The sequence below is a fragment of the Haliotis rufescens genome, unplaced genomic scaffold (assembly GCF_023055435.1).
Source record: "Haliotis rufescens isolate VD_foot unplaced genomic scaffold, xgHalRufe1.0.p SCAF_3, whole genome shotgun sequence".
NCBI classification, from domain to species: domain Eukaryota; kingdom Metazoa; phylum Mollusca; class Gastropoda; order Lepetellida; family Haliotidae; genus Haliotis; species Haliotis rufescens.
In genome coordinates, this window is record NW_025964001.1 from 65,855,877 (window position 1) to 65,873,375 (window position 17,499).

Here is a 17,499-nt window from a genome sequence, read left to right on the forward strand (position 1 = left end):
GGGTGGAGGTGAAGGGGTGGGGTCCTGGAGGGTGGAGGCTCTGGTGTGGGGTCCTGGAGGGTGGAGGTGCTGGGGTGGGGTGATGGAGGGTGGAGGTGAAGGGGTGGGGTGATGGAGGGTGGAGGTGAAGGGGTGGGGTGATGGAGGGTGGAGGTGAAGGGGTGAGGTGATGGAGGGTGGAGGTGCTGGGGTGGGGACATGGAGGGTGGAGGTGAAGTGGTGGGGACATGGAGGGTGGAGGTGAAGGGGTGGGGTCCTGGAGGGTGAAGGTGCTGGGGTGGGGTCCTGGAGGGTGGAGGTGCTGGGGTGGGGACATGGAGGGTGGAGGTGCTGGGGTGGGGCCATGGTGGGTGGAGGTGCTGGGGTGGGGTCCTGGAGGGTGGAGGTGCTGGTGTGGGGTCCTGGAGGGTGGAGGTGCTGGTGTGGGGTCCTGGAGGGTGGAGGTGCTGGGGTGGGGCCATGGTGGGTGGAGGTGCTGGGGTGGGGTCATGGAGGGTGGAGGTGCTGGTGTGGGGTCCTGGAGGGTGGAGGTGGGGTCCTGGAGGGTGGAGGTGCTGGGGTGGGGTCCTGGAGGGTGGAGGTGCTGGGGTGGGGTCCTGGAGGGTTGAGCTGCTGGGGTGGGGTGATGGAGGGTGTAGGTGCTGGGGTGGGGTCCTGGAGGGTGGAGGTGCTGGGGTGGGGTCCTGGAGGGTGGAGGTGCTGGGGTGGGGTCCTGGAGGGTGGAGGTGCTAGGGTGGGGTCCTGGAGGGTGGAGGTGCTGGGAGGGGTAACGAAGGGTGGCGGTGCTGGGGTGGGGCCCTGGAGGGTGGAGGTGCTTGGGTGGGGTCCTGGAGGGTGGCGGTGCTGGGGTGGGGTCCTGGAGGGTGGAGGTGCTGGGAGCGGTCACGAAGGGTAGAGGTGCTGGGAGGGGTCACGAAGGGTGGAGATGCTGGGTCGGGGTTCTTGAGGGTGGAGATGCTAGGGTGGAGTGATGAAGGGTGGAGGTGAAGGGGTGGGGTCCTGGAGGGTGGAGATGCTAGGGTGGAGTGATGGAGGGTGGAGGTGAAGGGGTGGGGTCACGAAGGGTGGAGGTGCTGGGGTGGGGCCGTGGTGGTGAGAGATAGGTTGATGGGATGAAACTTGCTTCAAAGTGCACTGACCTGATTCTCCACTGCAATATTCAAGAAGATAATTAACTTTGTGCTTTAAGTGCTTAATGTGTGCATCCAATGATAAAAACCATCCAAGAAAATAATTTTGATTCCCCCTTGCAATATGGTTTGATATTTAAACAAAGGTCCCTTTCATATTCCACAATTAAAGATCATTGGACTCTTAATACATTAATTACCATAAACACCACAACAAAAAATTCAATGAGTGTGTGAAAATGGAGGAACTGGAGAAGTAAAGATTTCAGTCAAAAAGAAATTCCACGAACTAACAATGTACAACTGGAAATATTTTAATATAAGAATTATAATGTTTGGGGGGAGAGAAGGAGACTTACAAAATGAAACGTCTGATACCCCTGATGGTAATCAATGATCCTCCTCATTAATGGCAATTACTGATTCTTTTAACACCAATGCTTAAAAGACACGAGTGAAGGGTATTGGCCAGAGTTTCGTGATAATGATTCATGTATTGCAATAAGTACAACACATTGCAGCATTATTTCATCTGGAACTTTGTGACGACTTGAACTGGACTGCATTTTCAGAGGATCATTAAATTTATGCCCTCCCCCCACTAATTTCATAAAAGAGTGACAGTGTTTTTGCACACACGCAATTGGGATACGATGACATGCATCAACCAACTCAGCAAGCCTGACCACCCGATCCAGCTAGTCGCCTCTTACGACAAGCTTTGTCGCCTTTTATGGCAAGCATGGGTTACGGAAGACCTATTCTACCCAAGATCTTCACGGGTCCCCCTCAAATAAAGTTAATGTGGTATAACTGAAATACTGTTCAAAGCAGCGTATAACCAAACTCACTCACTCATTCAATCACTCAAAGAACTTCACATTCCTGTGGTGTTTCTTGTTCTGAACTTAGCCGAGGAAATATTTTCAAACTCTTGATGTTTGTTTTCTGCCCGAGTTCGTACTACAGACAAGAGGGATGACATGAGAGAAAACCACTTGTGTGACATTCAGTCAGGTGACTTGAGAATAACCAGAAAACAAAACATGTCTGAATATATTTGTTCTTGAAAGGGCTGAGGTGTGTACAACAGGTAAAAAGGGGAAGTTACCTGGTGCAAGTTAATTATAGGTATTACGCCTGCAATGTCTAACTACCGCCATCGCTACAAGTAGTCCCAGATTCACCTGCACCGCAGTCGGTGGGGACAGCCTGCGTCATTACAATCACAATCAGCAGTTGAAGTTACAAATGTAGGTCAATGGTCCTTGACAGAAACCTACTGTTAAAAATAGTTCCATGCACTGTAGCGCACCTGGCTGTAGTCAACAGTTTGAACTGTCAACAAGATGGCCACTTCAAAGTTCCTCTCAGCATTAATATTAAAATATTTTCTAAATCTAAAGCATCAACCAAGTCAGCGAGCCTGACCACCCGATCCCGTCAGTCGCCTCTTACGACAAGCATAGTCGCCTTTTACAGCAAGCATGGGTTGCTGAAGACCGATTCTACACCGGATCTTCACAGGTCTTTGGTGTGCTTGGTGTTTTTTAGTGTGAAATAAATCCATACATTTTTTAGTCACCTGCCACTTTGCTATGGTCACAATACATGCATAATGGACATTACGTACAGGAAGTTGGTCATGGATAGTTTCACATTTTCAATCACAGGAATCAGTTGCTAATTTCTGAATTCATAATTTCAACTTGTCAATTACTGTATGAAAACTTTGCCAACAAGATGAAAAGATGCATGATTTTGAAAATGTAATATGCTGGTATTTTCCAAAGGTACCAGTATTGTGATACGTACTCATTAATTTGTGTCAAATTGTCGCATTCCAGTAATACCGCGCATCTCCAAAAGATACACAGTGTTACTTCATGCCAAAATAACTGTCAATAGATATATCTGAAACTGATTGTCTATTTCATCTCAGCAATTATTTTTCAGTACTATCACCCCAGAAAACAAAAACAACCATTAAACTCAAAACAAATTTACTTAATCCACACTTGACAAATGTCACGCGTAAAATGATCCAGCCAAATCGTGACCTTATCACTGAGTGATGTTATTACAGGGGAAAAATGTCTACCTGATAAAAATACATATGTTGAACATGATCAGAACTCTTCCTAATTAGCAATCAAGGAAACAGTCTTTGTTGTTATGGGGTAAATTCTGTTGTCACATATCTTGGTATTCAACAGACACAGGTGGAGGGGTTGTGTCAACAGTGTTTTGGTGATATTTTGTATGTGAATAAAGTTTCATCTAAATTCAATCCAAATCCTGAAAACTTTCCAGTTTGAATTACATCTGAGCATTGTCTGAACAGTTTCTTAAAATTGTATTTTATTTTTAAAAATTCAAATTTTAATATTTATTTATCAATGAGGATTGATTATTGCAAAAACTGGGAAAATATTTTTTTGAGTTAGTGAATTTCTTCCCACCCAATCCACCCAATCATGCAGGGGACACACTGTACCACACAATCCTCAATAGCAGCCTTTACATCAGCCATTGGGAACCTATTCTGCCTCACAAAAGGAGTCATGTACAAAACATTCTCAGAAAATAAATAAACCAAAAATAAATCAGGTACACAAAGTTAGTTGTTGTTTTTACCCAACCCGTCAGAAAACCTCTGTTCACGATACATTTTCTGGCTTCACATAATTTACGAAAATCAGCAAACAAAACGAATATTGCAAAGGAAATAACATTTAATTTATGACACATTCCCCTTACATATAAAATCAGTTTTTCTCAAAATATCAGCAGCTTGTGTCACCTTCATTTTCCATTGGTTTCTAATTAGAAGACCTTATCACATCCCTGTTCAGCAATCTGCGGCAGAAGGCTAAAGGGGAGATAACTCTTTACTGTCAATGCTTTGAAATCCACACCACTCCCGCCAACCAGTCACAACTTCCACGTAATTGCCTTCTTCTCACAGACAAACGAATGATAACTGATTGTTAATGACTACAAGATCTGGAAGTAATCTTTCCAAAACCACTTGACTTTCAAAAAAAAAGGCCGACAATTACTAAAACCAAACCTTGGATCCACTTAATGATAGTGTGCCACCAATTACAGCCTGCAGGGACATTCATTGGTGAGATTTATATATTTCAAATTGGGCATAAGATTTCATTTACCAGTTTCAGAAGAAAGCCATATTGAGTTACAGTTCTCATTAGATTTTTTCATGAAGCTTATTTTCTGGCATTTAAGTCTGATTAATGTTTTCTTTTGTAAAATATCTGTTCTGTGTGGCCACTAAGGAAACTCAGACTGTGGATGTGCCTGACAATATGTCAAACCTGAGGAAATCAGAGCGACTGATTCAGAAGCTCACCTTTATTCTGTGGAAAAAATAAGTCCAGGTTCCTGATGTTCAATCAAGCTCAACTCACAGAACAAAATGAGGCTACATGTACTGATCAGGGTTGGTTGGTTGGTTGGTAGGTTTGTTGTTTAATGCCGCACTCAGTAATATTCCAGCTATATGACGGTGGTCCGTAAAATAATCGAGTCTGGACCAGACAATCCAGTGATTGACATCATGAGTATCGATCCACGCAATTGGGTTAGAAGACATGTTTCAACCAAGTCAGCGAGCCTGACCACCCGATCCAGTTAGTCGCCTTTCACGACAAGCATTGTCACCTTTTACGGCAAGTATTGGTTGCTGAAGACCTATTCTACCCCGGAATCTACACGGGTTGTACTTATCAGGGAGATTTTTGTTTGGGCTCGATCTCAGCATGCCCCAATCACATGGCTGGAGACAGACGTTTTGTTTTTGTTTGTTTGTTTGTTGTTTAACGCCGCACTCGGCAATATTCCTGCTTCATGACAGCGGTCTGTAAATAATCATGTCTTAGCCAGACAATCCAGTGATTGACATCATGAGCATCAGTCTACGCAATTGGGATACGATGACATGCATCAACCAAGTCAGCGAGCCTGACCCCTCGATCCCGTTAGTCACCTCTTATCAGGGAGTTGTAAAGGAACATGCATCGAGAGGGAAAAAGTATGGCAGTGATTTGGTCTTTGAATTCAAACAATTCTGAATAATTCCAACTGATCAAAGAATGCCAGTCATCCCACACCTGAATGTAGTAGTGGTGGGAGCTGGTTGGCCGCTTCACATCAATCATTGGTCATTACCCATGCTATCAGTGTGTTCACAGCAGTCATTCATTGATCGACCCGTGAAGATTCCGGGGTAAAATTAGTCTTCAGCAACCATTGCTTGTCGTAAAAGATGACTAACGGGATCGGGTGGTCAGGCTTGCCGACTTGGTTGATGCATGTCATCGGTTCCAATTGCGTGGACCAATGCTCATGATATCAATCACTGGATTGTCTGGTCCAGACTCAATTATTTACAGACCGCCGTCATATAGCTGGAATATTGCTGAGTGCGGTGTAAAACAACAAAGAAACAAACAAACATTCATTGATCACAAATGTTTCTGTCAAATGATTGGAGTTGATATTATAAGAATCTTACCGAATATCGCTGTGTATAAGGCAAGTTTTTCGTACCTAGAACTAAGGGGATTTCAAGGGGGGTTGTCTTATACACAGGGTTGAAGAGTTTTGATGTTTTTCCCCCCAACACCAAAGACATTACTGTGAGCACGTAACCCCGGAACTACCATGTCAATTAACAAATCTGTACTGAATTGAAGTACGCAAACTAATCTTGTAATTACAATATCTGGTTATAAAAAGTGTTCACCTGGATTTATTTTTGCAATCTATTTCCTTAATTTTATTCAAAATTTTATTCAATATTGTTTACATTCATTTTGGCGAAATCGTGTGTGAAGTGATCGGTTGACAGCAACCACGGTCAGATTACCGCTATTTGATGCCTAATAATAATCTTTAGTAGATAGAGAATGGACATCTATATAATAAATGCCATACATTGACTTGTTGAAAGTGAGATTTGTTGTAGTTTGACTATTATATGTCAACATAAAGTTTTTGCTAACACGAGCGCGGGAGCATCGACGGTGATTGGTCAAATTGTTCCATACGAAAAAAAAATCTGGCAACAGAGATCATCTGTGCCAAAGTGCTAAGCTTATGGTTATTAATAATTTCAAATAAATATTGTAAAGCTGCAATTAAAATAACATGATATTGGAATACATTATTCCTGATAAGTTAATAGTTTCAGATACAATTCTTCCAATCATTGTATCAAAATTCTTTGAAGTTATATTATTGGGTAATTTTTAACTGAATCAACAGTAGATTACGAGAAATAGTATGCACAGGTGATGGCTTAGTTTATGAGACTATAAACACAGTAATCTTAATCTCTGCATATAAAACAATACCTAGCAGAACAGGAAATACAATTAAATTGGTAAATCATCATGTCTAGTGATGTTTTATCTCAAATTTCAAATTTGTATTGACCAATTTCAATTGCTATGATCTGTTCCTTTCCCTGAATTCACTGAAGTGATACAATGTAATTTTTTCTGCGGATGACATTCTTATTGCAAATATAGAGATTGTGTATCAGTTGCAACTAGTCTATGAGGACTACCGTGATTGGATTTTTATTTGTCCTCAGCACAATTAAGTAGTCTCGGGCTAGCAGACTAGCATGAATTTGGAAGGCTGGTATAATGTGGTAGAGTAGTGACATCAGTTTCAACGTAATGTTGGAGAAAAGGTTGGGGAATGTGACAAGAGACTCTAAGACCAGGGCCCACTTGCAAAAAGCGATCTTAGCGCAATGACTATTGTAAGCCTATGTTAAAGTATGGGAGTTACGATCATCTTAGCGCTAAGATCCCTTTGTGCAAGTGGGCCCAGGGATCATTATAAGGGAATATCTAAGAGGCAAACCTGAAAGTGAATCCTGTCACAAACAAGGGAAGCAACTCATCTCAGCGTCTTACCAATGGGCTTATTCTTAATTTCAGGGATATTCATGCACAAATCCACGACCACACTGGAAGTTACTGCAGCTTGTTTCACCTGGTCACATGGTACCTCAAATGATGCCTAACCATAAGCTCCCTTGTCTGACAACAGGCAGGAAGCCAGCATTTACACTTGTATGGTCAAAGGGACACAACTCTGCCTCAGACAAGTGCAGCGGCAGTTATCACACACAAGCTACAGACAAGTGTAGGCCATGTGATTGTATTCCGGAATTGTGACACCAGATAAAATAAAACCCACACTAAATGATTCATCTCCGCCTCTTCGTCATCACATGATGTCACACATCCCAGCTTCTATCAGCATGTCACAGTTATTAGAGAAAACATTCAATGTCCCAGTTAATGACCCAGTTGTTTTCCTGATTATGACCAAATTTAAAAAAGAATTTCCTAATCAGCACCTTGAAACATAGTGACAGGTTTGGAAGGATATATATCAAATTGTTGTTTTATTCTGCTTTGGAAACCTTTGGATTGTATTGCGATGTGTATCATTTTATGACTCCTGTATGTGATATATATTATATCATGACTTGTATATATGTGATATTTATTATACCATGACTCGTGTATGTGATATATATTATACCATGACTCGTGTATGTGATATATATTATACCATGACTCGTGTATGTGATATATATTATACCATGACTCATGTATGTGATATATATTTTACCATGACTCATGTATATGTGATATATCATATCGTGAATCTTATATGTGATGTGTATCATATCATGACTCGTTTGTGTGATATGGATCACATAACTGAGCACGTCCCTCAGCGATATGAAATCTTGTGCCATCGTTATTAACATTGAAATATTGGTGTGAAAATTATCACACATGTTCAAACGGCTGACATCAAACCTTTATTTTTATCTAACAATTTCAAGATTTGGAGGTCTGACATTATAAAATACAGAAGTATAGCTAAAATGAGTGAAAAATGCAGATTTTTAGTGTTGACATAAGTCCTAATTATAATTTTAAAGACTGACTGTGTATTTTTTTCGGTTCATTGAGGTAGCAGATTCTTACAAAAGTTTGCACATTGGTTTTTCGATTCGTACCTCAAAGAACCGAAAAAAATACACAGTCAATGCTTATAATGAAATTTGACAACGAAAACATTTTTTATTTACAATAGTTTAACAAAAAACAGTTGTATATAATAAAACAGACAAAAATGCCGAGATTAACAAACATTCCAGGTGTAGGAATACATACTGTGGTGTGACATGAATCAGGTGATCGTTTAATTTATCCACATAACTTTCACAGTCAGTTGCCAATCAACGGAGAGTAGGATAACAACAAAGTTCATAGGACCTGTCAGTCAAGGCAAGAGGTGAGAAGAACTGCAACAGTCAGACTGTAACAAACCGGAACAAATATGTCCGGGAGAAGGCGGCTGTTTCAAATGACATGCTTAGTTACCGCCAGATTCAAACATTAGTTCCCTGAGAATGGGAAGACACAGTCGGAAAAATGCAAGTTAGATATGAAACCTGAAGACATGAACGTTGTGGAACTGGGGCAAAGGGGGAAAAAACAGTCGAGCGAGCCCCCACCTTTACTGTTTCATTCCTTCTCGGCCTTCAGTCTCTAAGAGTTCTTTGGACACTGAATATGCATGGATTTTGCTTAATGTCCTGTGCATGACGATACACATGAGCAGAGAGGGAATTCCCTCGATTGTAATATTCAGATTCCCCGACATTCCGCGGTAATAAAGTAGTCCGCCTTGGTTGGCGTGGCTTAATTTCTTTGCATTCAATAGGAAATAACTGCAATAACCCGTGACCAATTCAGCTCATCAGAATACAGGAATTTCAATGAACACAACAAAATTTTAATTATATAAATATAATTGTTGAAATAAACAAAGTCTAATTATCATTCATATAAACACATATGACAACTTTAATAACTATTTGTTGGTCAATTTTTAGTTATCAGTCTATTAACATCGGGATCTGTAGATTTTAGTGGTATTGTATGAACTATCATTAGATGAGTTTATTAGACCAAACAGACTTTTACTAGACACAGGCGTCATACTAGTGACTGAAATTGCAGACTTATGCAGATCCTGAGGGCATAAAGGGCCTTAACCCTACGTCATCCTTTGCAACAAGCATACCAAACTTTCTTAGTCATACACCATCCTAATTACAAATAACATTTCCTATCAGTTGTCTCTATTGTCTGCATTATCTATCGGCCGGTTTATCATCTGCCATTGTCTCGTCATGTCTGCATGATGTCGTGAGATTATGGCTGATAGTTCAACAGTTCTGATTGGATCACCAGCAGACAGTCTAGAATGTGGACATCACACCACACAATCATTCACGAACTGTTGTGAAATATATACCAGCAATTGTATCAGTGTATGAGACAGAGGTCAGCCCAGGTGCTTGATGAACCAACTGAACACAGTTCTTACACATTCACCTCCACCTTAATCGCTAGGACCAGCAGTATCCTTTCAGTCATACAGATACAGGTGATACGTAATTAAAACATCACTTAAAAATGGAGACTGTCATGGTAATCTTTTCTGATTATTTCCTTTTCCCATTGGCCCCGTGAAGATTCCGGGGTAGAATAAATCTTCAGTAACCCATGCTTGCAGTAAAAGGCGACTAACCGGATCGGGTGGTCAGGCTCGCTGACTTGGTTGATGCATGTCATTGATCCCAATTATGTGGATCGATGCTCATGATATCAACCACTGGATTGTCTGGTCCAGACTCGATTATTTACAGACCGCCATCATATAGCTGGAATATTGCTGAGTGCGGCGTTAAACAACATACCAACCAATTACCAACCAACCTTTTCCCATTGACAGTGTTCAAAACTAAAGGCTCTCCTTGGGTTTATTGTAGTATTTGAATCTAGGAATCTCCTAAATCTTGACTAAAAGACAAGTGCGGTGTTGTCAATCATATATGTCTTCTCCCTGAAACAATGAAGCTGACATTTCACATACTTGTTCCCTCCAATGATGACACCTCAATTTGTTCTAGAGGTTTGAATCAGATTTTCAATTGAAAAATCTATTAATGCCCATTACTAGGTCATTTTTTTTTTATCAAATGGAATATATTTTGAACAAGTGTAGTTAGTGGTGGGGTACGTTCAACGTATATGTTCCCTTTTTTGCGTTATTATAATTTTGAGCTTTGACCATGCTGCATAATTATCTTCAAATTCACCGTAAACATCATCTCCTCAGAAACTACTGGACCAGTGAAACGTGAAATGATCATTCTCACAAAAGATGTCACAGCAGCCATACGGAAAAATATATTTATGGCTATTACTTGGCAATGTTTGTCTCAAATGTAATTTGGCATTTGTTTTGATAATTGTGTACATTTTGTTTTTTTCAATATATAAAATATGGACCATGTTATTTCCATGCTCTTGTATTATGGAAAAATATGCATTTTGTGAACGTCTTCTCTAAAATTGGGGAGCTGAACTTCAGCATGTATGTTTGTTTCTTCTTATTATGACATCATATTTTATTGAAATCATAAAATTTTAGTGTTTTTTTTTAGTTTAGATTTAGAAAATATTTTAATATTAATGCTGAGAGGAACTTTGAAGTGGCCATCTTGTTGACAGTTCAAACTGTTGACTACAGCCAGGTGCGCTACAGTGCATGGAACTATTTTTAACAGTAGGTTTCTGTCAAGGACCATTGACTTACATTTGTAACTTCAACTGCTGATTGTGATTGTAATGACGCAGGCTGTCTCCACCGACTGCGGTGCAGGTGAATCTGGGACTACTTGTAGCGATGGCGGTAGTTAGACATTGCAGGCGTAATACCTATAATTAACTTGCACCAGGTAACTTCCCCTTTTTACCTGTTGTACACACCTCAGCCCTTTCAAGAACAAATATATTCAGACATGTTTTGTTTTCTGGTTATTCTCAAGTCACCTGACTGAATGTCACACAAGTGGTTTTCTCTCATGTCATCCCTCTTGTCTGTAGTACGAACTCGGGCAGAAAACAAACATCAAGAGTTTGAAAATATTTCCTCGGCTAAGTTCAGAACAAGAAACACCACAGGAATGTGAAGTTCTTTGAGTGATTGAGTGAGTGAGTGAGTTTGGTTATACGCTGCTTTGAACAGTATTTCAGTCATACCACATTAACTTCATTTGAGGGGACCTGTGAAGATCTTGGGTAGAATAGGTCTTCAGTAACCCATGCTTGCTGTAAAAGGTGACTAACGGGATCGGGGGGTCTGGCTCGCTGACTTGGTTGATGCATGTCATTGTAGCCAAATTGCGTGGATCGATGCTCATGATGTCAATCACCGGATCGTATGGTCCAGGCTCGATTATTTACAGAGCTAAGCCATACAGCTGGAATATTGCTGAGTGTGGCGTTAAACAAACAAACAAACAAACAAACAAACAAACAAATCATTTGAGAGGAAATCCCAAATTCATGTAGGTCATATTTGTTTACAACTCTCAGCCAAGCTGACACCATGGATCTTTAAGTTGGGCAAATTTTGGATTAGGACCTGTGATCAGGAGATCCTGGCACATCCAAGGGATGCAACTCTGCATAGGACATAGATATGAAGTGTGGATACCCTTAAAATGCAAAAATGCCGGCACATAATTCTGGAAAAGAACTTGTAATTGCGAGTCAAAAAATTGTCAACGGGCTAGACATGACTTCATCTTATATCACAGAACATAGAGATATAGAAAAAATGGTTTGGTATTTCAAGAATCTGGCATGACAATGTAATTTGAACTGTGACCATTTTAAAACGAAATCAATATGAAATTCTACTTGTTTTACCATAGGACATAAAAAATATGTAGTCAGTTCACTACTTTGGAAAGCTTAAATTCTGTGCTACCAGACAGATGCACTACAGACTAACATCATAACATCACTGACATTGACAACAAACCGAGTTAACAGGACAAAACCTGAAGAATTTGTTCACCCCAAAACAGCAGATCTGGTTTTGAGACAGCCCCTACCATAACGCACGGAGTACAATGGTTGCAAGTATTCGGTCACATATCAGATATATTGTACACTTGAAACAGGAAGACGGTCACAGAGTGACCAGACGGACTGTATAAGGTGATATCCTCCACTCAGACAGCGTGTAAACATCGTACGTTGGTGGCGGCTACGTAGCGGGGCTGATTACCACAGTATATAGATCCATATGTAGGTAGGTCTGGGCCAGAGGGTGCAACACAGATAACACAACCATGTCTGTCCCACCAACACGCTGATTATGTCTGCAGCACAAACATTATTTATAAAGAACCCCAAACGTAAAATACATCTGTTATTAGGTGAATGAAAGTTGTTTTGCCAAACTGAACAAAAACGTTCCTAATGCTTTAGCTTTGCAACGAAAACTTGTAATGTCCGTGATAACACGACCAACACAGAGAAAATAAAAATACCTTCATATGTTAAAGCATTGCATGAAATGTTAAATTGCCTCTGAATTAAAGATATAAACGAATATAATATCCTTAACTTAATCATCTGAATGATATCCCACACTGGTTCACCTTGTTCTTACAGACATCATCATCATCATCATCATATTCTTAACTAATTCATATGAATGATATCATCATCATCATCATCATCATCATCATCACCACCATCATATTCTAAACTAATTCATATGAATATCATCATCATCATATTCTTAACTAATTCATATGAATGATATCATCATCATCATATTCTTAACTAATTCATATGAATGATATCATCATCATCATCATATTCTTAACTAATTCATATGAATGATATCATCATCATCATCATATTCTTAACTAATTCATATGAATGATATCATCATCATCATCATATTCTTAACTAATTCATATGAATGATATCATCATCATCATATTCTTAACTAATTCATATGAATGATATCATCATCATCATCATATTCTTAACTAATTCATATGAATGATATCATCATCATCATCATATTCTTAACTAATTCATATGAATGATATCATCATCATCATCATATTCTTAACTAATTCATATGAATGATATCATCATCATCATATTCTTAACTAATTCATATGAATGATATCATCATCATCATCATCACCACCACCATCATATTCTTAACTTATTCATATGAATGATATCATCATCATCATCATCACAGTTCGGCCACTGAATATTTACTCACATGGATTCATTCTCATTGGGGATTTATATTTTTCTTTGGGTATTCAATACAATTTACTCCCATGGGTCCAGTCTTCTGGGTATTTTAAACCAATAAGTATACAAAAAACATAAATTATTATCAATATGCGTTTATGGGTGATTCTTATTTGCATTGGTTTGTGACAGTTGGAGGGAGAGGGTCACCGTGGTCCAGACATCATTGACACGTATCATTGACACAACATGCAGATATACCATACGGGTTAACAACACTCAGGACATGTTAGTATCTCTGACAGACATTAGCATCAATGATAAAATCTTGATTGACAGTGTCACTCATTGCTACAGGTGGAGCTAGGCTTGTGAATGACAGGCTCTGTGATTACAGAGACTAATGCACATTTACGATGGAATCAGTTCAAGGAAATATAAATGGCTAGTTTTCAATTGTTTCTTTAAAAAAATGAATCAAGTTTCCCAATCAACAGAAGGAATTCCATGCAAGTCCTTTATGTTCATGACAGTATTGGATTTGTGGAAAAAAGTCAAAACATTACTAGTCTGAAAAAATCTCATTAAAATCAAATCTTAGTTCTCGCTACCGCTAAACAAGATCTGAGGACATCCCATTAGTGTCACGTCAGACCGACCTTGCACAAAATTTGACCGACCAATGGAATGACCAATCAGACGGCAGCTTTCTCGTGCTTTACGGCACTAATTTCAAATTGGCTACTACGCTTCGAAACATATTTTGACAAATTCTCGATTACAAATTTGAAACCTGAACAAAAAACCATTCTGGAATGGCTAATAGATGGTCTAGATTGTAAGGATTCAGTCATTAAACCTGTAACTATCGTTCGGAATACCCCATGTTAAAGTTTTCGAGATTGCATGATTAGAAATCACATTCCGACTGTCACTTTAATAATCTGGTAAGCGACGCTCTGATTGGTTGGATGAAAGGTTGTTCTGACGTGACCCCTAATGGGATGTCCTCAGATCTTTGTTTTGGGGTAGTGAGAACTAAGATCTGATTTTAATGAGATTGAGTCTGAAAAGTCGCTGAAACACTGCAGATCCAAAACAGATCCAACTTAGGATCCAAAACACTAAGATATCCATATGAAATATATCACACTCGAATAACCATTCCTTGTTCCTTTTATTTTTAGTCACCATGAAATATATGTGTATACTTTCTTTTGCCCGGCAGTTTTGATCTGGAATGTTTGTCTGTTACAAGCCAGGGCCCTGTTCCACAAAGCGATCTTTGAGCTACGTTGATCGTTAGCCTATGGTAAAGTATGGGAGTTACGACCAACTTAGCACTAATGTTGCTTTGTGGAACAGGGCCCAGGAGATCATAGGCGAAAAAAACAAAACCTGACAAATTGTTTCTGACACAAAACAGACTCAAGGTACCAGTTATGACCTTGACCTTTTTGCCACATATACAAGTAATTTTAAAATATATTATTATGGAATAAAACTTTCAAAAAATTCCACCTTCCTATAGACCACAATATGTCAAGCACTTAAATAATTATTTTGACTTTTATTCAGGAGTGGCTGACACAGTTCATAAAGTCTTGTGTCACCTGTTTCCTTGTAAACATGGTGTTTCAGCCATGACAATAATATTGTGTCACTGTCCTGCACAGGAGAAACATTGTACAACATGTGACTCACTGGTCAAGGTAAAGCTGGAATGTAATTCCAGAGATCATAATGGACTGTCAACAAGCACAGATTTTCCGCTACATACTCTGTTGTGGAGAAAAAAAACCAAACAAAAAACCAAACATCGTTTCGGTTCATGTAACATGAACATTTAGCATAAACGCCACATGCTTCATTGAAATCAGATCGTGGCATTCATTTCACGTGCAGAAAATGAATGCTGACATGTGATGCATTGCAATCGTCAGTGCAGGCTTTTCGTTCGTTGGGGCAAGACACACTTTACGGTCGTTGACCAATATTCGTGGTCTTTATAGGAACTAGTTATCGTTGGACCAATATTCGTGGTCTTGGTATAAATTAGATGGGACAATATTCGTGGTCTTGGTATAAACTAGATGGGACAATATTCGTGGTCTTGGTATAAACTAGATGGGACAATATTCGTGGCCCTTAGAAACGTAAAGTGTGTACTTGCTCCTATAGTCAATTATTCATTCCTGCATTCGTGGTCATGGACCTTGCATAGTTTCTGTATTTTACATTAAGAAGAGAATCAAGTTTAGCTCCCCACATGTCATAAAAAGAGAATCACGTTTAGTTCCCCATTAATCGTATAATTTCCAGTGGAGTAGACAAGACGAAAGGTAGACACGTGAACGTCACCTTCCACTGCGCAACATTCTCAATGATCGAACCTCCCACCCACCCCACACTCCCAGGCAACAAGTGTGCTTCCAGTTAGACCTACAGAAGCAAGGGTACTTTGCTATTGGGCTGAAATAGTCCCAAATTAAACACGAAACACTTCTTGTTTGTACAACTAGCAAAGCATCCTCCAGCAAGGGTGACAGCAACTTCAACAAAATAAGATCCAGATCATTCCTATCTACTCACTGGGATGGAGAAAACCTCGGCAACATATTTCAAGATGGCGGCCTCCTGGGACAGGAAGTTGGTGCGGTCTGTCAGATTCTGTCCAATGGATGTACTGAATTCTTTCCGTACAAGGGAGGCGATCGAGTCCACCACAATTAACTTGACCTTCTTAGTGATGATGTCTTCCTCTAAACTCTTCAACCTGCAGCAACAAATAATACAATACATCTATTGACAGACAAGTACATTTTACTGTCCTGTTGATATTGTTCATGGAGTAAGTGAATGACAGAGCGAGTGAGGGTGAGTGAGTGAGTGAGTGAGTGAGTGAGTGAGTGAGTGAGTGAGTGAGTGAGTGAGTGAGTGAGTGAGTGAGTGAGTGAGTGAGTGTTTTGAGCAATATTCACAGCAGGGAACACAATGATGGAGCATGCAGTGTTTCCAAACTCATGGAGGGGCGGTCGGGTAGCCTAGTGGTTAAAGCGTTCGCTCGTCACGCCGAAGACCTGGGTTCGATTCCCGACATGGGTACAATGTGTGAAGCCAATTTCTGGTGTCCCCGCCGTGATATTGCTGGAATATTGCTAAAAGCGGCGTAAAACCATACTCACTCACTCACTCACTCCAAACTCACAGCTTCAGATCAATACTGAGTATTTTCTCACATGTTAGGCCACACTTTTTTAATTTCATGTTTCACAGATTTAATCCAGCTTTTCCACATAAGGTTGGTCGAAATATAACTAAAACTAAAAATAAATAGCCATGTCATTTATTTATTTATTTATTTATTTATTTATCAAAGTCATTCAATCGTGTGGTTAAAACTGCAGCCAGCTTCTTGAATCAACGATAGTGATGTAGATATGGAATATATATATAATATTTGTTATTGTATAAGAGGGTCTATATTACAAGCGGGAGACATAATAAAAATAATTTTTTTATAATTAATTTATTTTTTGGACCGTCTGCTTTCAGTAGGGGCGGTTGGTCCATGAAGTGAAAAACAAAAAATGTGTGGCCTTAGGTATTTACACAGTACAGTTTTCTTTGTGCACTCAATATATTTTTACTCCCGTGGCTCAAGTCTTTTGGGCATTTTTAAACCAACAACCAATTCATAAAATAATTTCAAAATGCTACTTCAGGTGACAATTTGTGCATTTTTCACTGCCGCGGAATTCATTTAAATGTGATGCCTGCATCAATTGGCCAATAAAGATAATGATATAATAATTTGGGACCTAATAATTAAATCAAAACCAAAAACAAAAATAAATTTACTTTAGTAAAAATTGTAACAGATTCCACCAGACAAATAAATAATTTCTGGTGGCCTATTTCTTATCTCACAGCCATGGTCAAAATAGCAACACCAACTTTGAAGGAAACACACTCGAAACTGCCATGTCCCGGCAACCATGTAGTAGCCATGACAACCAACTGTTTATATTTTGTCAGCCTAATAAACACAACAACACGAGCACAACATGGCCAAAGGAGTTACATAATTCTCTCCATCTTCGTTTACATTAAACCACATGGACCTTCTCAAGGGGAATGTTTATAAATCAGATTCAAAC

At 39.6% G+C, this 17,499-nt stretch overlaps 1 protein-coding gene across 1 annotated transcript in view; it reads right to left on the reverse strand.

The window, feature by feature from the left end:
* The window catches only part of LOC124152838 (DNA repair protein RAD51 homolog 2-like), a 62,561-nt gene that overhangs the window by 28,774 nt on the left and 16,288 nt on the right, over nt 1-17,499 (reverse strand). The window contains exon 6 of the mRNA XM_046525885.2: nt 15,932-16,115. Coding sequence (XP_046381841.2) covers nt 15,932-16,115 — 184 coding nt within the window. The remainder of the gene's footprint in view (nt 1-15,931; nt 16,116-17,499) is intronic.